The sequence below is a fragment of the Adiantum capillus-veneris genome, chromosome 27 (assembly GCF_014529385.1).
Source record: "Adiantum capillus-veneris isolate H3 chromosome 27, ASM1452938v2, whole genome shotgun sequence".
NCBI classification, from domain to species: Eukaryota; Viridiplantae; Streptophyta; class Polypodiopsida; order Polypodiales; family Pteridaceae; genus Adiantum; species Adiantum capillus-veneris.
Genome location: NC_140957.1, coordinates 92562621 through 92590270, shown reverse-complemented (window position 1 = coordinate 92590270; position 27650 = coordinate 92562621). Strand labels below are relative to the sequence as shown.

At 42.3% G+C, this 27650-nt stretch overlaps 1 protein-coding gene across 1 annotated transcript; it reads right to left on the bottom strand.

Annotated features, from left to right (window-relative positions):
- Positions 1-17688: 17688 nt before the first annotated feature.
- On the bottom strand, positions 17689-19170 carry LOC147422401 (uncharacterized). The gene is made up of 5 exons (XM_086502452.1): positions 19105-19170; positions 18990-19005; positions 18558-18652; positions 18307-18426; positions 17689-18033 (listed from the first exon to the last, which is right to left on the bottom strand). The coding sequence occupies exons 1-5, from the start codon at positions 19168-19170 to the stop codon at positions 17689-17691; spliced, it is 642 nt and encodes a 213-aa protein (XP_086358578.1).
- Between the last annotated feature and the right edge of the window lie 8480 nt (positions 19171-27650).

Sequence of the window (27650 nt, the reverse complement as noted above, 5' to 3'; positions counted from 1 at the left end):
CATGCCAATTGCCATGCCCTTGGCAAAACACCTAAATATTTTGGTGACAAAATGTAATCTTTTGGAATGCATGTCTAACAAGATGTGCCCAAATTGGCTAGGATTAATGCTTTAATGTGTTTAGAATGAATGCACTGAAAGGGCTTCTCCTTGAATAGGCTGACTTTTTCCAGCTACTTAAAAACATGTGGCAATGTAGAAGATATTGACTTGGGGAAACAAGTTCATGAATAGATTTCTAGACAAGGATTCCTAGAAAAACATTACTACGCTTGGATATGATATGTGTACTAGATGTGGTACTCTAATAAAAGCTCAACAATTGTTTGAGCTAGTGCTGCCCTATTGTGATGTGGTCCCTTGTCCTGTATTGATTGGGGGGTATGCCCAACATGGCAAATATCAAGATGCTTTGAATTGCTATGTATCAATGCATTGAAATTCAAAGCAGCTTGATGTAGTCACCCATGTGTTGCTTCTAAAAGCTCTAGCATTCAATCACTTGAAAAAAGAGAGAAAATATATGATGATTTCATGAAACATGATCTGTTGGGGGAGGAAACTCTATTTGGCAATGCTTTAGTGGATATGTATGCCAAATGTGGTGATCTAGTAAAGACCAAATAAGTTCTTGATGATGATCTGCATGCGAGAGAGAGAGAGAGAGAGAGAGAGAGAGAGAGAGAGAGAGATGAAATGCTATATTAAACGTCTTTAAAAGGCCACAATGACCTATGAGAACAAACTGATACAATCTTACTGGATCTAATCCAATGTCTAGGTACAAAAATAAAAATGAAGTGAAAGACTAAAATTATCATCATTATCATCAATTCTTGAGAATGACTGGCATTGGGCCTTGTCCAAAAACGTATTGCAATGGTTGTTGAACAGCTTTGTCAATGTATGCATCTGTAAATAGTCATATTTGGCCACTCTCGTGTCGTGCTAGAATATTGATGGAGCCTATATCAATGTTGTGGTTGCCCTCGTAGACCTTGGGCATCTAGCTCTCCCAGGCTCAATGGCTCTATCAGCTACTATACCTCTGGTATAAGAGGGCTCTGAAGTCTGTTATGAAGCATGCTCATTTGGATGCTAAGTCCCTGCTCTAAAGAATTCAATGATCTCCCTCTGTGAATCTCTCCAACTACATGAATCTCAAGAGACTCTCCATGTGTTTGCACAGCTCTAGCAAAAACAACTTGAGGAATCTATGATCTTGATATCTCATGACAGTGTCTCTGCATTATATGACACAACTGGCATATACTAGTCTCTGTTGGTAATCTCCTAAATTTGTCAATGTCTAGCTGATGCAATGATGTGTGCATCTGACCAATAGCATATCATATCCTGTAGGATAATTGAGTGTCCATATAGACTGGTCTGATCACATATCCATCCTCTATAGTTGGAGAAGATTCTATCTATAGAAATACATTATTGTTTCCATCTCATGAATTGGTTGTATCCATATGTTTATAGTATCTAGCTGAATCAAATCTCGACATATAAGTCTCTCATGAAAGAAAGTTCTCTACCCTCCATGCGCTCCTCTGCCAATGCACTCCACCCTCCATGTGCTCCTCATTTATGCTGGCGGCCTAGCTTGCCCAACACTCTACCCTCCATGCGCTCCTCTGCATGTTGTTAGTGTCCCACCATTCCTCACTCCATGTGCTCCTCTGCATGCTGTTGGCGGCCCACCAAGAGAGGGGAGGTAGCTAGCGTGCGCAAGAATAATCTCATTAGGCACTAAGGCCTCATCCCAAATCACCTGAGATATCGTATAGACTTGCTATGAGATCTGTCGTGGTGATCCACTCTGTGTGTGTGTGTGTGTGTCTGTATGTGTGAAAGAGAGAGAGAGAGAGAGAGAGAGAGAGAGAGAGAGAGAGAGAGAGAGAGCTAGCTCAAAGGTGATCCATGGAAGTGACAGTATCAACGCACAAGCCATGCAAAGAGAAATAAAAGGGGAGTGCAGTAGCCCCCCTATCATCCGCGCATGCACGGATGATGGGAGGGCTCCAGCCCCTCCCCTTTTTTTTCCAAACTTTTTTGGCTATAAGTTATCTTTGTCACTATTGTGCATCTATTAGGTGGCCATATTCTCATGCTATGCAGCCCTTGTCCGACCATGTTTCATGGCTAATATTTGAAAAGGATAAGCAACTCCCCGTGTTCACTGCGTGGGTCGACATGTATGCCAAATGTGGCGTGCTTGAGGGCGGTCCTTTCCAGAAAGTTCCCTTTGCTTGTTTGCCGAGACGTCTAGCATGTTATGAATAAAGCTATATTGATTACTATAGTTACAACTATATATACTTTATACTTCAACTATATATTATATATACTATATATAATATATATTCATATTTTGGAACTTATGGAGCAGATAAGCCAAAACTTGAAGCTCCAAACGGAAATTTCTTGCAAAAATTGTATAAAAAAGTGGGGAGGTAGAGCTCCCCCATCATCTGCACGCGCGGATGATACGAGAGCTCTGCCTCCTCGTTTTTTAATACAATTTTTGCAAAGAATTATCAAAATTCTAAAACAAAAATTTGTTGAATTTCCAACATTTCTCTTAAAGATGCTAAAAAAGGGGGGGTAGAACTCCTCCCATCATCCGTGCGCGTGGATGATGGGGGAGCTCTACCCCCCATTTTTTTAGCATTTTTTAGAGAAATGCTGAAAATTCATTCTACATTTAGACTCTCTGTCCCCGTCTTTTTATTCAAAACATACAAACAGTCAAAATTCAAGTAATATATATATATACACTGATAGCCGTTTTTCGGCTCTTTGTAATTGCCATAGTGAGTTACCTCACCCTATCAAATCACTCAAACAATGTGGTTACCCTCACCCTTTCATTGTATATAGGTGCGTGTGAGTTAGGGCACTTTTCCCATATCTCCTTACTGTAATAAAAAACCCTCAATTAGCTAGGCATTGGGCTAGTTGAGCTAAACAAAAATAAAATATAAAAAATATAAGTATATTATGGCCCATGCGTATGTAAATATTTCTTTGTATATAGGGCCTAAATAAAAGATTTTTTCATATTTATTTTGGTATTTTTTTAAATATTTCTACCTAGGTGTGTGTTATTTATGCTCTGTACATTGCCTCACCATTACCACAATTTTTTCTTACCATTTTTCATACTCTTTATTCCATATAGAAATATTTTCATGTAAGCTTCTCTTATATTTGGTGTAACTCCACCCCAACAAAAATCCAAAAAAACTAGTTTTATTTATGTGTATATTTTTTCACTATTGTGATTTTTCCCTTCCTACATCTATTCTGTTTTTTTGTCTAAAAAATTAGAACACCAAAAATATTTATTTTTTTATGGTAGCCTCATAATGAGAGAGATTTCTTTTGACCCCTTTATATTTTTTTCCACTTATATCATTTATATTTGACATGTACATATTTTTTAGACCCCTCAATATTTGATTTTCTTAGTTGTACTATTCACTTATATCATAATCTCAACAATATCTTCAATTATAGACCTACCAAATAAGGTCAAGGATAGGTGGCATGCATACATGCACTATGGAGGGCTCACTCTTGGAGGTATTCAAAAGAATCATCCAAAGAAGGACCCCACAAGGACCTTGTGCAGTGGAAAAAACCGGTCGGTTTTGCTGAATTTTTAAAGTTCACTTGCTCTCCGAATTTGAAAAGGTGATACAAACAAAAGTTGTAGCTCGTGGGCTGAAATTTTGCCTCAAATTTTTTCATATTTTTTTGAGCTACGAGCTGTGAGCTATGATTTTATTAGTGGACCCCAGTTTTCCCATGCTATGCAGCCACACTCTCTCTTCCACTTTATCATGTTCCTCTTTCACACACACTTCTCCACTCATCATCCCCACCTCTCTCACCACTCCTCTCTGCACCCTACTCACCTTCTCCTCAACCTTGAAGAATAAGAGAAACCATGGTGAACTCATACCTCCCACACACAATTCCATTCCAAAATTGACCACCTAGTCTCATTTTTCCTCCTCCAATTTACCCATATCTATCAAAAAAACCACAAAATTCAGCCTCTTCTCTTAAAAGACAGCATCATGGTGGTTGATTACTCAGCTTCAATTACCTTGTCTCTCAAGGAAGGTCAAGAGTGGAGAAAAAATGTACCGTCAAAGCTAGTGGACTGTCAACAAGCGTCAAAATTGGCCCTACTCAAGACACTTGGAGCATCAACCTTGTAAGAAATCCACCTTTTCTTACCTCTTAAGAGTTTTTCTTCCTTATTTGTATCCTACATGGATACTCCCATTGTAAATATCCAATTCCATTTGTAAATCAATACTAACTCTACTAACACTAACCCACTATGAAAAGTCCTATCACCTCCATTTCTCTCCTCTCTCTTTCCCCACCAACTTCTTGATAATTCCAAGCAAAAGAAATTAGATAAATTGCTGAAAATCTAACCTAACCATGGTTAGAGGAGTAACCCTAGCCTTCAAAATTGCTATAAAAGGAGGGTGTAGCTAGCACAAAAAGGGAGCCATAAGCAAGAGCACTATGCTATAGCTTGAGAAGCCAAGCTCAACCTCTCTACAAGGAGCTCTTGAGTGGAAGCTCATTGTCTTATGCATGTGCATGTGTTGTAATAGGGGATTAGCAAGGGAACTCTATGCCATTTTAAGAGAGAGAGTGATCATTCAATTGAGAGTAGGAAATCTATCATTTCTCCTACTAGTGTAAGCCCAACATTTGCTGAATCAAGGAGGGTGGATTTGGACTAAGCTTGGATACTTTGTCTCCCTTCCAACGTGAAGTAATGGACAACAATGATGCGTAAGTGTCTTGGTGTTTTTTGTTAAGTTCTTGATAGCTTGTCTCTGGTGTTGTCATCAATCTAGCCATAAATCCCACATACTGTAAGAGGGCGACAGGGTGGAGAGGACTCCCCTGGCCTTAAGACAGTGATTGGGGTGGCTTTTCTTGTGATGTGTTGTGGTGAAATTTACGCAAGCTATGTTGAACACATACTAATCTCACCTTGATTTGTCATGACAGATTTGTAAGAAGGTATTAATGCAACAAGCACCCCCTCCCCCTTTCTCTCTCTTTCTTAAATATATACTTGTGTTTGCTTGATCATTGCCGATACGTTTCAAAGCAGCCCGAGCACTATCTCTCTCCCTCTCTCTCTCTCTCTCTCTCTCTCTCTCTCTCTCTCTCTCTCTCTCTCTCTCTCTCTCTCTCTCTCTCTCGCTCTCGTGTTTTAGTGTGTGAGAGTGTTCCATTGGTGTTAGGGTTAGTGTAAATTCCTTGCTTGTTTGTGGGTTGCTCTAACGATTCTCCTCTTTTGCGTCCTAGTTCGCTCTTAAACTAGGTGGTGCCCCTCGTGTAGTTGGGATTTGGCTGTGGGTTCGTTGTTTTGGTTTGTGTTGTGTTGTGCCCCAGCCCCATTGAGCAGCACGGGAGCCTTGAAGGGTGTCTAGAGGTTGCTCTTCTTGTTGCCCGCCCTGGACCGCCTCAACACGACACTGTATACTATATTGTACAATATATAGTTACGACACTCTAAATTATATGGTATAATATATATAACATAGTATATACAATAAAGATATTATAATATATACTTTTCAATTTAATAAATATATTATATTATATATGTATATTATAATTTATAATTTATGATATATATATAATATCATATACTATGTACTACAACATTATACTATATAGTACTATGCGTATATATGAGTGAAAGCATGCAATGGTGGTACAAAAAGGATTGTCGACACAACATGGACTTGCAGGTTCATTTGTGTATAAATTGGACCGTTTAATTGGAAATGGAGAGGGGCCATATAATTCTTTTTTTTAAGACGTTTCACTATTTGGAGGGTCCACTCCAAGAGAGGAAGTGGGGGGAGAGGACTGGACCCACATTATGGTTATTGGCTTTCACAACAACACCTCTCTCTCTCTCTCTCTCTCTCTCTCTCTCTCTCTCTCTCTCTCTCTCTCTCTCTCTCTCTCTCTCTCTCTCTCTCTCTCTCTCTCTCTCTCTACACGGTTGTGTTGCTCCTGTGCACCTTCCGTGCTCCATAGCCAGCGAACTTGGGCTGCTCTCTTGTTATCTCTCTCTCTCTCTCTCTCTCTCTCTCTCTCTCTCTCTCTCTCTCTCTCTCTCTCTCTCTCTCTCTCTCTCTCTCTCTCTCTCTCTCTCTCTCTCTCTCTCTCTCTCTCTCTCTCACCAGCAAGTTGAGCCCTGGTTACCAGCCGCTGCATCTCTTTCTCTCTCTCTCTCACTCTCTGCATCAGAAAGATGCACACGAAACCCTGGTTTTAATTGATGTTTAGTGACCACTGCTGCATCTCTCTCTCTCTCTCTCTCTCTCTCTCTCTCTCTCTCTCTCTGTGTGTGTGTGTGTGTGTGTGTGTGTGTGTGTGTGTGTGTGTGCATGTGTGTGCACACACGTGCGTGCTCCTTGCCAATGGACAATACTACAAGAGTTTATCACTCAGGTGACTCACAACTACTCTCTTTCGACGAGCTAGATGAGGAGGAATCACGCATGGATGAACATATACAAAACCATCCCATTGTCAATTCCATTGAGACATGTATCACTAATCAAGCTTTTCTTCGTGATTATTGGGCTGCAAAGAAATGCGAACAGAGAAGGAAAGAACGACATCCTTCTTTTGCACCTGGATTACCAAAAGCCAAGTCAAGGAAGAACATTTGTGCAGCGGTGGCATGATGTTGGCACAAGCAAACACTCAGGCTGTCAAGGAATGAGCAAAAGGAAATATTTAAGCAACTATTGGACCACCAGACATTTTCCGAGCTGTAAAAATCAAATTTCAACAATGTCAAAGACACCGTTCTATCGGGTGTGCGCAACACTTTGGCTCAAATTAAGGTCCCGCACTCGGCAAGTGATCTTTTGTTAAGAGAACCTCTCTGACGATGATATTGAACAGTAGTACAAGTGTAGCCTCAGTAAACCAATCCAAAATTGCTAGTGTCCTGGGTGTCCATCAAAGAAATATAGTTGCTGCAACTTCAAGGCTGGAGAATAAAGATGAGGATGAAGTGTTGCCATTGAGTGCTTGTGAGAGACAATTGCCACAAGGAACCAACATTATCTAAGCTTATCTCAGGTACCAACAAATCTTAGCAATTGTAATTTATTTGGTGATTCTTAAGGTTTATTTGGTCAAGACAGTACCAAATTTGGTGGTCTGCTATGTGGCAATGGTGGTATACAGTACCTTACAAAGGTTGTATACAGAACCAGTGCATTCCTGGGTGGTTCCAGAGCTATCCTTTATAGAACCAAAGCCCTTGTGCAGTACCAAATTTGGTAGTCTCCTATATGGTAGTGGTGGTATACAATACCTTACAAAGGTTATATACAGTACCAATGCACTACTATGTAGCTCCAAAGCTATCCTGTAAAGAACCAAAGCCCCATGTGCAGTACCAAATTTCATAGTCTGTTGCATACTAGTGATTCCAAAGCTTATCTGTATAGTACCTTTTTCGTCCCTACAGGCACCAAAGCCTCAATCTTAGTACCAAAGCCTCACTCTATTTTACCAAAGCCTACTTGTGTAGTACCAAAGTCTTTGTGCAGTACCAAAACTATTCCCTGTATAGTACCAAAACATTCTTGTTTATCATCAAAGCATTTGCAAAGTTTCCATATAGGTACTCTTCTGCAAAAAATTATAAAATGAGTCAAAAGTAGACAGATAGTACAATTGTTGGTACTGCTTACAACCAATTTGGGTTCTACAGTACTATCTTTGGTACTGTTTACAACCAATTTTGGTTCTACAGTACAATAATTGGTACTGTTTACATCCAATTTTGGTTCTACATTACTAAAGTTGGTATTGTTTACATCCAATTTTGGTTCGATAATACTATCTTTGGTACTGTTTACATTCAATTTTGGTTCTGCGGTAATCTTTGATACTTTTTACATCCAATTTTGGCTCTACAGTACAATCTTTGGTAGTGTGTACATCCAATTTTGGTACATTACTATCTTTGGTACTATTTACAACCACTTTTGATTCTAAAGTACAATCTTTGGTACTCTTTACATCCAATTTTGATTCTACATTACGATCTTTGGTACTGTTTACAACCTATTTTGGTAGTACAGTACAAGCTTTGGTTTTACATCCAATTTTGGTACCATTAGGAGAAAGCTGGACTCACTTTTGGGCCTTTCAGTTCTAGAGAGAGAGTGGCGCTCGACCAATGAGGAAGAGGCTAACGTTACGTTGAAAATCGACATTTTGGAGTCAAGATCTTTTAAAAAAAAGGGAGGAAATTTTATTTTGGTTCATCAAATTGCACAATTTCACGCTTTCAAGGCATAAATGCCGTAAGTCGTACTAACTATGTACCGAGGAATTTCAGAACTTTCATTGAAGACACTATCTAGTACTTTGTTCCCACCCAAATATGACTTTGAGTAGCTCTACTTCCCGCTCAAAACTTTTTCCCTTTTTTATATTTGCGCTAACCTTTCTGTGTATTCATTCTACTGCACACCATGTCTACTTCTCGAAGGCATATCACTACCATTGACTCTGTTAGCATTTTTAACAGTTATACTATAGATGATCAAGCATGGATTCCATCTCGTATAACTATCGGAAGTTGGGTTCTACTGCAAACTAGGAGGAGGAAGAGGAAGCAACGCAATGATTTCGTGGAGGCTTTCAAGGGTCAAGTTAAAGAGTTTAAAGTGTGTGCACAAAGCAAGCGGGTGAAAGAGGTCCTCATACAACATGCTTTCCAACATGCAGACTTAAGGTTGCAAACATCTCCTCCAAGTTTTCCAAGGCATCGACCCAACTGTAAGTTATTTCAGCATCTCGCTTAGTGCATGATTATATTCGAATATTAAGTGGTGGATATCATCTTTGGTATGTTTCAGATATTTATCCATCGAATAGGACAAATTGGCAACCACTTGAGAGTATAGTTGGGATTTTTGATGCTTTCCATGCATTTATTGGTGAGCAAATGTACCGAGGAAGACAACACAAGGAACTTGCAAATAATGGAATTTTCTTTTATGATATGTCATATGTGGAACCGAGAACTTCCATTGGTTGGGGTCGTGTAGCTCCTTTGTCACTTCCATCCTTTGACAGCAAGGATTGGTCCCTGCCTACTTCGCAAACTAGTGAAAGCTTCAGGAACAAGTTGTTTCAAGATATACAAAAGTCCCTCAAGTATTCAATTTCCACAAAAATAGTTCGGCTCGCACTATTTATGCCTCTTGAAGTGTTTGCAGATTTTTTCTTCAATGAGCAAATAAGAACTACCGCAACAATGTTCATTTGCAAGTCTGAGAGCTGTTTGGACTTTTTAGATGATAGCCTGGATAGGAAACAATCACAAAACAAAATTTGTATTTTGCAAAAGAAGTCCATAATTTGCAAGTTCATTATAAGCTCTCAAAATTTCTTAGTATCGTTTTACTATATTAGATATCATCTTCTTAGTGGGCAGCTTATTCCACTCGACCAAGATACAGAGAACAACCTCGAGAACAAACCTTTATCAATGGAGCTCTACTTTTGAGACAGACAATGTCAAGCACAACTCTGGCACAGCTCAGGATAGATCTTACATATGAAGAACTTCCACTTTTGCTGGAATTGTATGCATTCACTCTCAACAATAGAAAGGTGCTTACTAAATCGATAAATTTTGATTGTCTTTAATACACTATGACTGAATCTAACTTTTTTTTCTTTTCCGATTCCAAGGCGCAAGGAGAAAACAACATTGTGCAAGGAGTCCATAACAAATACACTTCACTTAATTGCTTCCACCGAAAGCTAGGTCACATACCTTGTGCACGCAAAGAGCTTTGATGCCATGCAAACCATGATGTACTCTTCAAAATGACTAATGCAGAGATATTTTTTGGCGGTCAAACAATGTTTCAAAAATGTACATTTTCAATGTTTCAAAACTTTACATATTGTGTTGTTTCTGTCAAGAGTAATTTGCTCCCTTTCCCAGCTACTGTCCTCTCCCCCGGTTTGTGCCACTCGTCCCCTGTCCTCTCCCCCGGTTTGTGCCACTCGTCCCTTGCCCTCTGCTCCGGTTGCTCCCCTGCCCTCTGCTTCGGTTGCTGCTACCTCTGCCTCTAGGGACGCTAGTCTTGGGCATCCTTTCGCGTCGCTCGAAATCATGGGCCTCTTCCATGGCTTCCCATGCTTCTTGCACCTGTGAAGCTTCCCGCTGTTCTTGCTCTTGCCGTCGATGTGCAGCCCATTCCTCTACTTCTGCCGCGTCCGCATAATATTGGTGTATTGCTTCTTGCATATTTCGAACTTCTTCTTGAGTCTGATTGTGGCGTTGCGTCATTTCGTTAATGCGAGCCTCTTTGAACTCGTCAGCTCTCGCCGCTTCCTCTCTTGTGCATCTGTTTATCGAGACTATACTATGTTGGATGGCCATTACAGAAAAATGTCGCACATCGTTGTAGGTGTAGTTATGTAATCGAAGCTCCTGTAGAAGTGTGATACAGACATCTGTCGCTTCATATATACGTTGCAACAAACAATAAAACAGCAGATTACTTACGTTCGGTATATCCATAATTTGACTGATGAGCAACACGGCATTCAAATAGGTTCGCCAGCCACAGCTATAGTCATCAGTCTGCATGGGCATAGTTACCCGTTCGTGCTTGACTACATTTCCTAGATCATGTTCTAACAAAAGATGCTCTACACAACATACAAGTTTTTTCACGGCACTACATACATAGCCACTTGAGTCAGCAACACATTCCAAAGCGACACTACACTGCTTTCCAAATGTACCCAAATGGACCTTACGTTTTTACACGATCGTGAAACGCCCTGCTTTGCCTGGAGTTTGCGTAGTAAACAATCTTAGCTTCCATGTCAAATAACATCAGACTCCAATGATCACTACAAAGACACCATCAAAGATTAGGAGAGATTCGCAATGCAAGATGTTTTTTACAAGGCAAGAAAATACTCACGATTGATTGTACGCAGTGACCAGAAAGCGTGCTAGATCAAAGTTGACTCTGCTAAACCAGTTCATCAGACTCAAAAAGGAAACTGAGTTGTTCTGCAGATAAGGCGATATTAGCGGATCTATTACGTATACTTTCTCTTGAACCTCAAGGGGCAGAAGCAAGACAGCGTGGCTAACATGAACAAATGGCAAAGATTAGACTTGAACACCAAGTGAGTCAATACCGAGTGAGTGGGGCAGCTATCAAATTCCATAGGGCACTGATTCGCTTGGTATTGACCATTGTCTTGGCTGAAATGAAGAAGAACTTGACGACTACCGCAAAGACATGGGTCAATACCGAGCGAGTCAGCGGCGGATTCCAATTCCATAAGCAACTGACCCGCTTGGTATTGACCCATGTCTTTAAGGTAGTGAACCATTATAAAGAAAAACGTGGCAACTGCCACAGAGACATGGGTCAATACCGAGCGAGTAGTACCAAAATTCAATTTCATTAGCCACTGTCTCGCTTGGTATCGACCCATGTCTCGGTAGAGACCCATTTAATGAGCATAAGAATTAACAAGCATGAGAATTACCACAAAGCAACATTGATGACCTCATTTGTTGCGAGCGAGTCGGTGAAATTACGCATGCACATGAAGTCTACATTATCGAGGTTGGTAATGCAGGCCTCCTCTGACCTCGCAGGAATTAATTTAAAAACCCTTTTGTTAATATAATTTTGGCAATTAAAAAACCCATTCATTTGAACTCACATGGTAACTTACATGTCTAAGAGGTGAACCCCTCAAGTCAACAGGTGAGCAACACACCCATGGTTTAGCCTGTGGGGGATAGGAGTGGAGCCAAAGGTTATTATTATATTTAAAGCACCAATAAAGCTTGCTCAAGTTCATGTGATTGGTGCCTTTTTGAAGATCTATCATGTCAATCCCTCCTACTCTCATCTTTGCATTTATCAACATCATCACTTCATCATATCCTTTATATATATCCCTAAGATAATCATGATCTCTGTGAGTCTTTTAACCACCATCCCTATGGCTACCATTAGGGGAAATTTGGACTCTCAAAGGGGCCCTATAAGGAGGTTTGACTTTGCCTCTCTTGTCCAAAGTGGGCAACCCGGTGAAGTACATAAATGTTTTGTCAAAACTGTATCGACCAGCATATCATTGGAAAGATCGTAGAAGGTAGGTTATACATTCCCAAACTCAGACAAATTTGGAGTTGATTTATAGAAGTTATGGCCTCCCCACTGAAGCTGAAATGTGGGGAGAGATTCCATTTATAAGAGGGAGTTGTCACATTAAAAAAGGTAATCTTCTAGAATATAAGAAATCTGATGGCATGCTATATATCAATGGATAGATCTTGATGAGTACATTCTAAATCCAAAAGGTCGGACAAGTTTTGATTTCATTTGAGAACAATTGATTATTGTGCGCCTGTTTTGGACAAGAGAGAGAAAGTCAAAGTCCTTATAGGACCCCTTTGAGAGTCCAAATTTTCCCTAATGAATCCCTTTTATATTCAACTTCTCTAGCATGGTCTCTTCATATTTCCTACCCTGTCTCACTTCTGTTGTCATGTGCTGCAACACTTTCAATGCTTCTGTATTGTTCTACTAAAAATCAACCTCATACTAAAGGTTCTTTTGCAGATCTTGGATTCTCCCTTTGTCACCAGGGACAAAAATACTTGTTTTAGGGGAACGAGAACGAATGCCCAATCTACAGTATAGAGTGATGTGGTTTGAGAGTCAGTAGCAATCAAATTCAAGCGTCGCTAATATATTTCACGTCATGATCACTGCCACGTCTTTCGACACGTACGTGAGGGCTCATCATCATCTCTTTGTGAGAGCTATTGTATTCACTTCTGCTATCATGTCCATCATCACTACTGCTTCTGTGCATTTCAACCCAAAGTCAGCCTCATGCTCAAGGTCCTTTCATAAATCTTTGATTCTCTCTCTTTCATAAGGACAAAAGTACTTGTTTTAGGAGGGCGAGCAACATGAATGCCTAGGAAGCTCATGCGCATTCTCTTTAAAGGCTTTAATTGGCAAACGTTTCCTCCTTCTCACTTGTTTCCTGCTGCTCACTTTTTAGAGCGAGGTTGATGATCAACTGTGCTTACACTTTGCAAGAATGGTTGATGCCTGCTTTTAGTTATGTGCAGACCTTGAAAACAAGGGACAATACTTCAAGGCCTTCAATGCATCAAAACCTACGGCGCAAGGTGGATCTCGGATTGGTAGAGATGGATGACTGATACGGAGGACGACTATCTTGTTCACTCTTGCAACCATATCTACTTTTGTGTTGTTCCTCTTCTTTCAACTTAGGCTCATTTTTTGGAGATCTTTGAAAGTTTGATGAGTATATTATTAAAAGCAAGAACATACTTGTAGCCGTGCGATTGGCCTCGAGCGTAATGGCCTACATCGGCCAATTCCTAGGCCGTCAAGGTCCAGGGTCGCGGGGCAGGAGATCTCGGCCACTCATCTACTGTCCATTACTGACAGTAATTTCAGCATGGGCCATCAGGTGTGAAACAAGTCAACAGACCTAATCACGCATGGCAATGATTGGCAATCATTTTGCAACACGTCAGCATGCGAAAAAATAAATGCCTGTACTTGCGCTGCAGGACTGCACGTGCTCGTCATCGGAGTCCAATGCTTGGCCCCACTCCCCTAGACCTTGACGATAGGGAAAGGTCTTGTACCTGACCTCCCTCGTAAAAACTGCTCCCGCCATGGCTCCCAGCTCCCCGCCGGTCGCAATGGGGTCGCACTTTTTACTGGGGAAAGGCAGTAAATGACCTTTCCCTACCCTACCCCTTCAAATTTTCAATCGACAAAAACGTATTAGGCTCACCAAATATAAAACGGCAAGTGCTGGGTAGTTCTTGTAATCTTGTAGAAAAATGATCTATGCTTTTACTTCGTGTCAGATAGCGAGTAAGTACTAGCTAGCATTCAGGAATCAGGAGGATCGCGGTTCAGTCGCGAGTCGCGACTCGCTTCTCCGGTTGCACGTAATGTAACGTGTGAGGTTGCCCGAGTTGTCCCCGGGGCCCGGGCCGAGGTAGAGAGAGAGAGAGAGAGAGAGCCGAGAGAGAGCCCGAGAGCCTGTACACATCAATAGTACCAGACGCAAGGAATTTAGTGGTTAAATCTACCCATGTAAAATCATGGCAATATCATAAAAGCCAGCAGTGAAAATTGGAATATTCAAGATCGGTGAAAAGAGAAAGGATTGTAGGCTTGTAGGCTGTAGCTATAAATCATAGCTTAATGAGAGAGAGAGAGAGAGAGAGAGAGGCGCGCACTGCGCACTGCGAAGGAAATGGGCATGCTTGCCTTTAGCACTCTGTCACATCTCGCTCTGACAGAGAGAGACCAACTCGGCCCCTGTTTGCGCAACGGGCACAGGGCAGAGAGAGAGAGAGAGAGATTAATTTCATGCAAATTTGAATGGGGTAGGTAAGGAACTTGGACCTTGGAACCTGAAATAATGAGAGAGAGAGAGAGAGAGGGGAGGGAGGGAGGGGGGCGGGGGGGGGCGGGCAAGGCCGGACGGGGGGGAGACTCGGGCAATTTCAGCGGAACAGAGAGCAGACGCTTGTAGTGCAGCCTCACCTCAGCAAGGTTGGTTTTGTATTGCAGGATGTAAAGAGAGAAAAAAGATGAGGAGCTGCTGATGGTGGACCACTGCTCTCATTGGACGTAGCGAACACTGGATAGTGTCAGACTGCGAGACTGAGAGACAAGAGTGCCAACATTCTTGTGCGCACGTACTGTACTGTGCCAAGGAATTCAACAAGGGCCCAGGCTCTGCATCATCGCCCATGGGATTCGTCATCATCGCAGGGAATACTTCGAAGTTGGAAAATGGAATTTCGATGAGAGAGCGTCTGAGTAAGAGAGAGATGTATAGGGCTCTATCGCTCTCACTCGTAACACCTCACCTGCATGTACATTTGTACATGTACTTTTACTCTCAATTATTTAGTCGCAAAGGTGAATTTCTTGACTGCTGTGCTAATTCCTTGTGGCATGACGTCGGTGGGTGTGACAATTTGACAAAAGCAAGCTAGCCTACATTCCCTTTGCGTACCGTCAGTTTTTTCTCGGTTAAAAGAAAAAAAAAATCAATTTTCAATTTCATGCTTAAGATCCAAGAGGACGTCCCCATAGACCTTCTAAATCATAGGGCCTTTTAAATTGGAGAGGCCCTTTTGTGATGGTAAAGGAGCCCCCCTTACAAGCTACAACGCATACACAACCAAAAGCATTTTCAAGTCTCAAGCTTGGAGCCAAAGGCAAGACTTGTTATAAAATGCACAACACTCTTTGGTCTAGAGCGATTGTTCTATTTCAAACACACTACACAAAGGCAAGACTTGTTATAAAAGTTCAAAAGTAAAATGATATGCTCACTATCTCATACGGAGGGCCTTTTTGCATCTTAGGGGTAGAGATTTCATTAACGTGAACATAATAATAACGTTCACTGATTACAGATCAAAAACAAGTAAACACGTTGAATATTAACATAACCCTCTTATTTATGTGTAAAAACCACCTCAGTTAGTAAGCCTCTCAGCCCTTTTTCATTGCCTGGCAGATTTGTCGGGCTATGATACAAGCTTTTCTCATAGCTTGGCGGGCGTATCGCAAAATTAAAAATGCCCGACGCGCCATTTTGTATCAAGTAAAAACTCTACTATTTTTAGCCTTTTGACTAGGCAGATCCCTGGAGAGTGTTGTGCCATGTACAATTATTTCTCCTTTGTGAACTGACCTAAGGTTACTTAGTCACAAGTCCTAATTTTGGGACGAGCATGATTCTCAATACGGTAACCACAACTTTAAAGATTAAAATCCTTGACCTAAGATAAAGGTACGATGCTAAAGAAATTAGATCTCTCTAGGGTCATGCTCATTGCAATTAAGCCACTCATCAGTTAAGGGGTTGAAGTTGGTTTTAAAAGATGAGCATATGATAAAAATGAGTTGTTAGTCAAGGGTTGGATCTAATGTACTAGTGTACCGGTGTCGTTCCGTGGCACGTGTATAATCTGAAACTAAAATATCTACCTCACTCTCAATATTTTTGATGTGTGGGACCAAATGCTATGATGCACATAGTGTGATACATGCGAAAATAGATGCCACGGTTGCAACTCTGTATATACCTTACCGAGACAGCGAGGACCTGGACATGGCATTGACGCATGTTTTAACACATTAAAATATGCCTATTTTGCTTTAGAAATGTACAAATGTCAAGTGTATCGAAGTGGCACGCTCGTTTTGCCTAGAAAGTTCAATGCGGGCGATCTCGGTCAAAAATAGTAGGTTTCATGCGCGGGAGTAAGAGATGCATCCAAAGTGCTTGCTAAGTGGAAAAATGAGGTTCAAGATGAAATTTAAGCCCAATGTATTTTTTCCACAATTTTAGGGATTTCTCCTAGCTCCTTTGGGCGTTTTACGAGCAGAAAAGGGAATTTTTGGGCTAAAAATGGTCATAAAATGGTAAACAATTACCCAAAATTGGTGAAAAATGGCTCAAAATTCCACATCACTCACGGTGCCATGACTATGAGGAGTGAGGAAACATTTTAGAAGAGAAATATCAGCACTATAAGCTTCTCTGTGAAGGGATACAAAGCCTGCACCTAAGGTATGCTAGTGTAGTCCCGTGCTGTTCCAACACTGTATTCGAGGTTGTGAGGCCACCAATTAGGGTTTCCCCTCTTCAAATACCTACTTGGGAATGAATAATGAATTTCTTAAGCTTCCATGAAATGGCTACGAAGGAGAAGTGAAGCGTTTGTGTAAGGGTTTTATCAAGGCAAAAGAGCACTGCAACTATGTAATTGGCAGTGAGGCTATACCAAATCATCACACACACAAGACTTTTGAGTTGATCTTGGTTCTTTTTCAAAGAGAAGCTTTCATGGCTGGAGTTTTTTTCTTTTTTAGTGTGTTTTTGACTTCAAATTATCTACGCCTTGCTTGAATTTTGCGACGAATTCTCACAGTTAGAGGCCCGGCGCTTTCCTAGTTGCATGCATACTCACTATGGGAGAATGCTGCTGTTATCGCACAGCATTACCTCATAAGAGGAGAGAGAGAGGTTCAAGAAAGAGAGAGATTGTATGTTGCAGCCCCGTCGACGCGTTTTTTGACTTTTTCGTGAGTATTACCGCATTTATTACCGCGCATATTACCGCAATAAAAAAAGAATCCCTGGCCCCATTCCTCTCCCACTTTTCTCTTTCTATAAATCCTATTCTATTTTGTTACTTTTCAGAAATTGGTACCCCCTTTTTGCATGGAGTGTAAGAAATCCCATTCTCATTTGGATTTTTAGTACCTCTCTTCTCTTTGCTTGCCTCATCTATTGGTATGATTCTCCTACTCTACTCATTTGTACTCCATGAGATTCTATATCAAAAAATATTTTGTTTCCACCTCAAAATCTTATGTCAACTATGCATTCATATGGAAATGGCAAGCGAACGATGATCAAAATTGTATTGTCTTGCGTTCATAAACAAATAGCCCTTTTGTACAGCATAAGTAGAGAAAGAAGACAAAATCCGAAAGATATTTATTAATTTTCATCCTCCAAGAGATCTCTACAAGTGCTTACATCCATGTCCAACCCCATGGTAGCTAAATCAACAAATAAATCTATTGATTCATCCTCTACAGCCTCTCCTATTGAATCATCATCATCCTCTCCATCCTCGTCCTCCTCCTCACTATGGTTGATGATTGGGAATGGTTGGTTCTCCTCGACCTCAACTGCATCATCGTCATTGGCGTCTTCTTGAGATGGTATGGTGGGATCTGCCAAAGTCTCTATGTTTGTATCTGCAAAGATAGATCTGCTCCGTGGTGTGACTAGAATAACATACCAAAGTCGTCTTCGATCCACACAAGGCACATAAAACACCTGTAGGTCATAGAGCAAACAACAACATGAATGTAGTTTTATATGTATCATATAATGTTTTAGTGAGTTGCACATGGAATTTACTTGCTCACAACTACTAGGTTGCACCAAGTTGTCGGTCTTCCCGCGATGAAATTGCCCGGAGTCTACCATATAGAGCCCATTCTCATGTCTCTTAACCTCACCCGCAAACCATCGGCAGTCAAAGAGATATTTGTGAAATGTTCTGAAGTCCACTTTGATTATCCTCTCTATTGTTCCACATTCCCTCACCTCTTGTGTTGTCGTGTCAAAGTTGCCCATAACTCCAATATCGTGAGTGATTCGACGCTCATCTATCTTGCGGGTTCGAAAATGACGTCCTTCGGACCACATAGAGTTGAATGTGAAGGCCTGCAAAAACCAATCAGGATAGATGAGAGAGAGAGAGAGAGAGAGAGAGAGAGAGAGAGAGAGATGACACACATACACACACACACACACACACACTCACACACACACACTAAACACATTGAGTATATTACCCTTGGTAGACATCCTCGTGCGTACTCCCATTCTTTAGGGCTTATTTGTTCTCCTTGTGTCTTGGCCTTGGTCATGGCATTGTGTATCCACCCAACTGGAATTAGATCAGGGTATTTGGCAAAGCTCTTTAGGAAAGGGAGGTGCTCGCCTACCGCCATGCGACCTCTTCCATGCTTCCCTCTCCCTTTCTCTCGTTGTACGCACCTCCACATACATATCCACCCATTTGCCCATGATGGGAGCATTGAGTAGACAATGGTTGTTGACTATGGCTTGAAATTCCCTATCCAAAATCAAGAGAGAACCTTTCCCACTTGGAATGTTTGCGTGTTTTTTTGGATCCTCTTCCTCCGTCTTTAAACGAGGCAATGATGGGTCTATTGTGAAAAGATATTGAGAGACATACACAAAAGCCTCTTGTACAACCTAACCCTCTGCCATGCTTGCCTGAACACATGAAACCATTAGTGATTAAAGTAACCAATAAAAAGCGTTGTGAATGCAATCCAATCCTAATAAGGTTTAAAGCTTAAGATCGATGAATACCTCTGGTTGTGATCGTAGCCTTACAAAGTCTTTCAATGTCTTTAGGAACCTCTCAAGAAAGAACATCCACCTGGAGTGAACCACACCACAAATGGCTATCTCCTCAACAAGATGGAGCAATAGGTGAACTTGGCTAACAAGGATAGAACGTGGGAATGCATCCTCAATAGCACAAGTTGCTTCAATCGCTAGAATTTGAGCTGTTGGAATGGCTAAAACTTTGATTTCTTTGGAACTCACAAACCTGTAACCAAAAAACCCTTCATAATCTTCATAGTAAAGTTACTCTTCAAAGTAAAGTTTAGGAGGGAGGATCAAATGTGCTATACCTGACAACTTCTCCCACCTTGAATATTGCAGCCTTTACTTTCGTGTCTACAAATCCAATAATGTTAATTGAAGGCACAAACTATTGCACAAACAAAAAAACTTATTCATTAGGAAAAAAATGGACTCTCCATGGGCCTTGTAAGAATCCCTAATTTAAAGGAAACCTGCCAAGATTAAGGGGGACAAAGGCTTTGAATGGGGCTATTTTGGTATGGTCTCCTCCACCTTTGACCCCTAAAAAGGTAGGGGAAAGGGGGGGGGGGGGGGGGGGTAACCATTTAAAAAGTAGGGAAGGGGGGGGTAAACCATTTGAAAAGTAGGGGGGTAGGGGGTCTTCTCTCTCTAGCTTTTTGGCCAACTTGTAAGTGGCCTCTTAACTCTCCCATGCCACCTAAGCAAATCCGTGGGTCAAAGAGGTAAAAAAAATGACTTTTTTCAAAAACTTTCAAAAAAACTCTATTCCCTCCTAAAAAGTACCCCCAACATATACACATAATAAAAAAAATATTTTTAAGTTAAATTACTCATAATTCAACATTTTTTGACTCCCTCCAAAACTTTTAGGAGATTCCTCCCAAAATTGAAAACTTTCCCTCCTAATTTAAGCTCCTCTCCTACACCCATCCCCCTTGCACCTGCCCCTACTGCTGCACCTACACACCCATCTCTCCATCCTTCAAGCTCCATCTCTCCATCCTACAATGCCTCTTGACGACGTGACCAATGTCCCAACAAGCTCTTCACGCGGTAGGTCTCCAGGGCTTTTCCTACGCCTACCTCAAGAGTATGTTCCGACAAAGAAAACATGCTTGGGTACATTACCTTCATCCAACGAACGTTGCGCTCAAGGGGAGAAGAATGTGGATCTCTGGACAGACGGATGCTTGTATCCAAAGGATCCTTCTCTCAATGTTCATCCGTCTTTTACAAACATTCCATCACTGTTGCAATACATTGGAAATGGAGAGCAAGGTTTGTTGGGCTATTGTAAGGGACTCAACAAACACGAGATTGCGCAGTCCGAAATCTACTTGCGTCATTGGCAGTTGCTCAATGGGAGTTTCCACAATCTTCAAGATCAGATGCAAACAGCTACTAGTGCGCTTGAGGAGGCAAAGAGCACCATCACAACCAAGGAAAATATAATTAAAAAGCTTGAGGATACTCTTTCACACATGAAGAGTACTGCCATGGGAGGTAGGGTGAGGAAACGAGAGTTGTCCGAAATTCAGACTCTTGCACCACGTGGAGGTGCAAGAAAACGAAGGGTGACAACTATGAGGTAACATGTTCTGTCCCTCATGTTGTTTAAGTCTAATACGTCTCATCATTGTTGTTTTGGGCAATAAGAACTTCGTCCAAGAAACGTGCGGTGGCGAGAATGCGTCAGCTAGGGCTACTTTACTTCGTTCTTGTTTCAACAAAGAGGATTTTATTGGCATGCTTGATGCTCCAGAGGCAAAACACTTGAAAGACGCAATCACTAAGAGAGTTCTTAGTGATTTTTCTAATATTGTCACTGATCTAGATGTTCAGGATATTTGTGATGCTGTTGGGATTTGTACCAAGGGCTATCAAGCAATACATCAAGTGTTAAAAGATGCATTAAGAAGTCGAGGAGTCACGGAAAACCTATTTTCACTTCCTCACAGAGTGCAGATTGCCAAGAAGGTGTCAAATGAAGATGTTGTTCATCGATTAGGGGACTACTTGTATATTGAAGACACGATGCCTCTTCAGCCTCTCCGTAGCAAATCACAAGGAAGGAAGGCCACGGGAAGGGAAGCGGTGTTGTTTCTAACAGTGTGTTGCGGACCGAAGGGTTTGTTTACACCAAATTCAACAATATCTTTGTGGACTTGATACGATTGCAGCAAGCAGTCCATGGCTATTTTATACAATTTGAGTGATGCAGGTTAGTTTAGAGTTGCCTACATGCTCTATGATGTGTCATAACATGCATTCTGAGGCTTTATATTGTTGGCAGTTCTTGAAGGCAAGCTTGTGTTCGTGCTGAAGTTGGATGAGTGTGTAATTGTAAAAGGGAGAAAGTTGGAGAGAATGAGCATCACGCTTATGAATGAAGCCCTAGCTTATGCCAAGCAATCTTGCAGTTCGAGTGAAGCGACAAAGCCCTCTTTCAGTGTGCAATCAGAGAAGGATATATGGTGGCTTGGTGCAATTGAAGTTCTGAAAGAGACACATGAAGTCCTTGCATGGATTTTCAGTAGAATCCCATGGGTCACAGAGGTCATTAAAGCTCAAATAAACGGTGAGAAGCTCATGGTTCCAGGACGTGGGGAGTTTGATGTTGAATGGCATTTAGGTGGTGATCTAAAGACGATAAAGTGCATGCTTGGATGCAAACAAGGTGCAAATTCTTTACTTCCCGAGCAACTCAAGTGGAAGGTCAGGACGAAGATAATGATGACCATATAAATAGGGAGTGGCAAACTTCGGTTCTTTCATGTGATATGCTGCAGGTGCCCAATAGGGATAGCAAAGATCCTGGGTGGAACCCCATAATTCCCTTCTCCCTCAACAATGTTCACTTTTGTACATTGCATGCGTTTATGTGAATATTTGATAGGATCCTTAAGCATCACATTGATTATGCTTTCACAATGAAGCCCCTTCAACGGTCAAAAGACTCCTTGCAGGGGGTGGAGACGCTCCTTAATGAGATTGGATGTCACCGATCAAGGGTGAACATTGTAGCAGAGACTTGTAGGGAGAAGACATATGAGGTGGCACAGAAGGTTTCCATGAATGGAGACAAGGCACGTCGATTTTTCAAGAAGATGTCAAAGTCTCCAATGCAGGTATCGAAGGCAAGTGTCAATCTAGCAAGTGAGAAGAGGTTGGAGTTGTGGAAAGATTTGTGTTCATGCACGACGGACAAAGATCCCAATGTGGAGGTTGCTAACCAACGCAAGCTAGTATGGTCATCCTTTCAAAAGGTTGTGCAATTGATGAATCTTTCAAGCACCACCGTTGAGCAGCGAGAGAAGTTCAAGAAGGTGCTTTATGAATTCACAAAGCCGCTAAGGACGGATGGTCTGAAAGCAAGATTACACACTACATGGTTTGTTTTAACGGACTTAATACATATGCAATGTTTGAAAATGCAACTTTTCTATTAGCTTATCTCCTTTTTGGTTGTTTTAGCACATTCTCTATGCGCATGGTGCATACTTCATGGACCGCTATGGTTCGCTTGATATATGGAGTAAACAAGGCATGGAGAAGTCCCACTATCGAGCAAAAGGAGTCCCACTATTTAACTGGTTTTTTAGGCACACCTTTGGGAGAACTCGTACTATTGAGAAAGCAAGAGAGTCAATGTTAGCAAAGCAGTTACGCAACGCCTCCCGTACTGCAGCATCCGAGAAGTGGAAACGCTCGTGAGCGTCCTTGGGCCATGAAGCTTGGCGTGCAACTAAGTATCGAAAAGGCAGTGTTTGGGTGTCGCGTCAGCCGTCCGCATGATCCAGGTTTAGTTGTTAAATTCAATTGCTTTATTTGAGTTTCACTCAATTGGCCACATAGTGTGAAAGGGCACAAATCTCAAAAAAACCTATTTAAAGGTTGAAGGCGCTCATTTTGTCATTTTCCCCACTAGGTGCTACCATGGAAAGAACAAAAAAAACGGCTAGGATTGCATATCCAGAGGGGCCGGATGGCCAATGACTCAAAGGTACAGCAGCAGAAGCTGGAACTTCACAACTTCAAGGTGAAGTCCACACAGAAGAAGCTGGAGCTTCAAATCAGCATGGCCAGTCCTCTACAGCAGCAAAAGAGAGAGGGAAGCATCGCCTTGTTGTCTATTCATCGGACTCCAACGATTCTGATGGCAACAGGGAGGATGAGAGCGACCAGGGCAAAGAAACAAACAGCCAAAAGCAACCGTCAGAAGGCTCCGAAGAGATTCAAACGGATGAAGATGCCCCATGAGTCGGCGTCCAAATACAAACTTATCAGGCTCACATGTCTATTGGGGGTAAGACACTTCCTAAAGGGAGTGGACCTACACCATCACATCTGGTCAATAGTGAAGAGCACGAATCAGATGGAGAGTGGGTGGAATCGGATTATGAGGTGTTGGAAGTGCCTGTGCAGAAAAAAAGAGAAAGAGCATTGTCTACAAGAAGAGGAAGAAAGCTGCCCCAACTCGTGCCAAAAATGCACCTCCATGTCAACCTCAGAAGGTACGAAAGCGCAGCCGTGCTTTTGCGGAGATTCGAAACTATCAAAAGAGTAACGAGCTCTTGATTCGGAGGGCCCCTTTCGCAAGGCTATGGAGGGAGGTTTTGCAATTGTACAACACTCAGTTTCGGATGGGCGCCGTGGCCAGACCTTGCGTTGTTCTAGTTTGAAACTTGCATTACTGACATCCTCGAATCCCATTATGACAAAGTGTTCCCGAAGATTGTCAAGAGTCCAATGCGGATTCACTGCAACCACCTCCACCTCGTTATTGGGCATGCGGACACGAATTTCAAAGGATTGAATCTCTTCGGCTGTCAGCTGCAAGGGTATCCATTTGCCACATTTGTGCATCCACCTCTGGTAGCTAAACCGTGCATACAAGGTGCACCTTGCTTTCAAATACCGAAGGCAAAGCTGTGCGGGGGACACATTGCACTTATAACGGTCACCATCATGCAAACCGTCAACATAGCCCCAATTGACACCTAGAATGGTGTCCATTGCATCTATGTCAACTTCTTTGCAAACAAACATTGTTGGTGTTTCTACAATCGGCAGAGAGCGGAATGCATGCACAAACAAATGAATGGGACAATGCCAATTGAGACCCACCGATCTGGTTGCCTTACCAAACTTTAGGGACCCTTGGAAATCTTGCAGTACCTTGCGCTTGAAAGAAAGCAAAGCCCAATGGTCTGGAGTTGGCCATTCTGCACTCTGCAATGAGGGTGTATCCACGGCTTCTAACCTACCATAGCTTTGGCTTGACTTCGGCACCACGTACTTGTGGGAGTACATGAATATTTGCTGCTCGGTAAGTTTTTTCGATGAAACATTAGGAAACATAAGATCCCCAATGTGAGCATGCACAACCATGAACGTGCATGAGAGGCACTCAATCGGCTTCTCCTCAACTAAGCTAGATGGAAAAACATCTTTACAAATACCCTTAGTTAAACATAATGATCACATAAACGTAAACATGACATATGCATGGGATAGCTAAACCATGAAAACTTACAATGAGGTGCAAATTGAGTTGATGCTCTCTTGAGGTGGAGCTCAGATGAACTGTAGACGTGTTGCATGATGGCCACCATTCCGGACTTTGTTTCTTTGAATGCCAATAGCCGGACCTTCCAATGACGTTCCAATACGTCTCGACACCATACACGATGAGATCCATCATGTGACGGTTGCATGTAGACCCATGCACCCTTCTTGAATACTTGTGGGATCCATACCCCCTCTGAGTCTTTTGTGTTGTGCAACACAATCTCCTCTATCTCTGGTTTGGGCCATCTATGCGTGGACATGCTTGGGAAGTTGGGCTTAGGAAGTGATTTGAAAGAGTTGAGTACTGTGGAGAGAGAATGAGGAGCTGAGGGGAGGGTGCGGTGACCTGCCTATGGTGGCTTTGACAGTGGAGATAGAGAAAGAGGGGAGGAGTGAGTTGTAGAGAGGTAGAGAGGATAGTGGAGCTGTGGGCTATAGAGTGTGGGACTGTAGAGGGTTGATGGAGGTGTGAGAGAAGGGGGAGCTATGGAGAGAGAGGAAGAGAGTGGTGGAAAGCTTTTGGCTATGGCTGCCTTGACTGTAGAGAGAGAATGGGAGGAGGGAGAAGAGGGAGAGTGTGGGAGAGAAAAGTAATGAGGGAGAGAGAGAAAAGTGGATTTTGGGGGGAAAATTGACTTTTTAAAGTTAGTTTATGTTTTGGGGCAGTTTTGGAGGCAAATGGGTCAACTTTGGAACTTTTAAAAAAAATTCAATTTTTAGGGTTTTTAAGCATGCGCGTTTTTTTTGGGGGGTCCCTCCCTCTTTTATGACACCTCTCTCCTCCTATTTACCCCCCCCCCCCCCCCCCCCCCCCCCCCCCCCCCCCCCCCCCCTAGCCTACCTCCCACCTCTCTCTAAGAACCAAGCATTGAAGAGGGAGACAATTAGGCTTCACCCCTACCATTCCTCCCCCTCTAGGTGATATCCCAAGAGCCTTCTCATTGGTTCTCCCTTAAGCCTTCACTAATAAAAAAGGCCCAAGGAGAGTCCATATGTTTCCTAATGTAGTATCCAGAACCCTAAACCGCATACACACACACACACATTATCTGAAGAATCTTGTGCCAATCATGGGATTTGAGCCCATACAGTTGTGTGGATCCTCCTTTCTTAGTTTTAGTGAAGGAACCCTTGAGCGAACGCATATAAAATATTGGAGTACACATGGATGCAATGACTTGTTTCATCCGCTCTTGATCCACCCTTGATAGAATCCAAGGTGCCTTTGAAAGAACCATCTTCCCCTGAGGCCCCATGTGAGGTGTAGCCGAAGGAGGGAGCCTCCTTATGGCCCTCATGTCCTCTCTAGCCCCCAATATTGAATCTTTCTTGCCTACTATGTGATCCCATATAGCTTTCCCAACATTTTTGAACACATGCATTGGATCCAATAGGTGTTGGATTTTCAATGAAGCCCAATAGGGTAGTGATAAGAAAATAGAGTACCTAAACATACCCCTAGGTGGATCATTGGGAGGAGGCAATGTGTTGTGATGCTCATTCCAATGTCTTGCCCAATCGGCCATGGTCCAATGGAGTGGCTCCATCCCATTGCACGGTGGAGCATAAGATCGATGTGTGGGCGGCAAGAAGCGATGGTTATTGGGGTAGATCACCTTACCAAGTAGAGAGGGTCTCTCTGTCACGAGTGAGGGTCCACAAGTTGGGCATGCACTATGTCCAGATGTTGATAGTCCTACAAAAACAAAAGACATAACCGCATATAAGTGACCAATGCAAATACATTAAAGAGCGTCACAAAGTATAAGCTTACCAGAAATCTCTCCAAGCCCGGGGTAATCATACATGGTCCACATGAGAATGCACCTGATCATTGTGCGCCGATCACGAAGTGGTCTTGATACATCAAAAACATCTATGCCGTTCCATAGCTCTTGAAGCTCTTCAATCAAAGGTGCGAAATATACATCCATGTTCTTCACCTTGTGTTTTCCTGGGACTAGAAGAGAGAGCAAAATGTTCCCCTTCTTGGTTGACTCCCATGGTGGAATCTTGTAGTTCACAACAACCACTCGCCAAGTACTCCATGAGGTAGACCGATGCCCAAATGGGTTTACCCCATCACTAGCCAGACCAAGCCTCAAGTGACGAGGCTCTTCTCTAAACTCCGACCATGTCTGCTCGATGTGTTTCCATGCCGGCGAGTCAGCCGGCACTCTCATAACCCCATCGGTGGAGCGATTTGTCAATACCTTGCAAGGTTCTTCGTCATTTTCCCCTCATTCCCCGCATCAAGCACATGTTCAGCACCAAAGGAACAAGCGAGCTTCTTGTTGAGATGTCGAGCTCTACATCATGAGCTGGCATCCACTACAGGTCTTGGCCGCTTACGACATTTACTCACTGGCGCGTTAGGTGACCGACACGGAGGATCTCTGCCAGTGATTCTACAGCTGGACTACACTCATAGTGCCAGCCTAGTACGCTTCTAGCGAGTTCACATTTAGTGACCGCATGTACATATGTGCTACTTTTCAGCTTTAGCACTTAGTCATTTTGTATTCTCTTTTCTGTAAGAAGAAGAATAAGCTTTCCATCTCTGTGTGCTTTGTGCTTGTCTTGTGTAGCTCTCTTTCATCCTCATTCTTTACACTTCTTACATGGCATACCTGCATGTTCATTGCGGAATAGCACGCAATCATTGACACATGCATGTATGCGATCATAGTCCATCCCAAGCCATGTCACCACCTGTCGTGCCTTCCTTAGATTTTCTAAAAGATGATTGCCTTTAGGCATCATCTTGCCTAATAGCCTATGACATAATTAAAGAACACTCGTTATTGCATATAACCACGAAAAAACTCACAACTAACACTTATTACACTTAAACGTACCTCAATAGTGCATCGACCCCTGCATTTCTCCATCCAAACATTTCTTGAATATTCAAGATCTCAAGAGACGCTCGTAATATGGAGTAGGAGCAT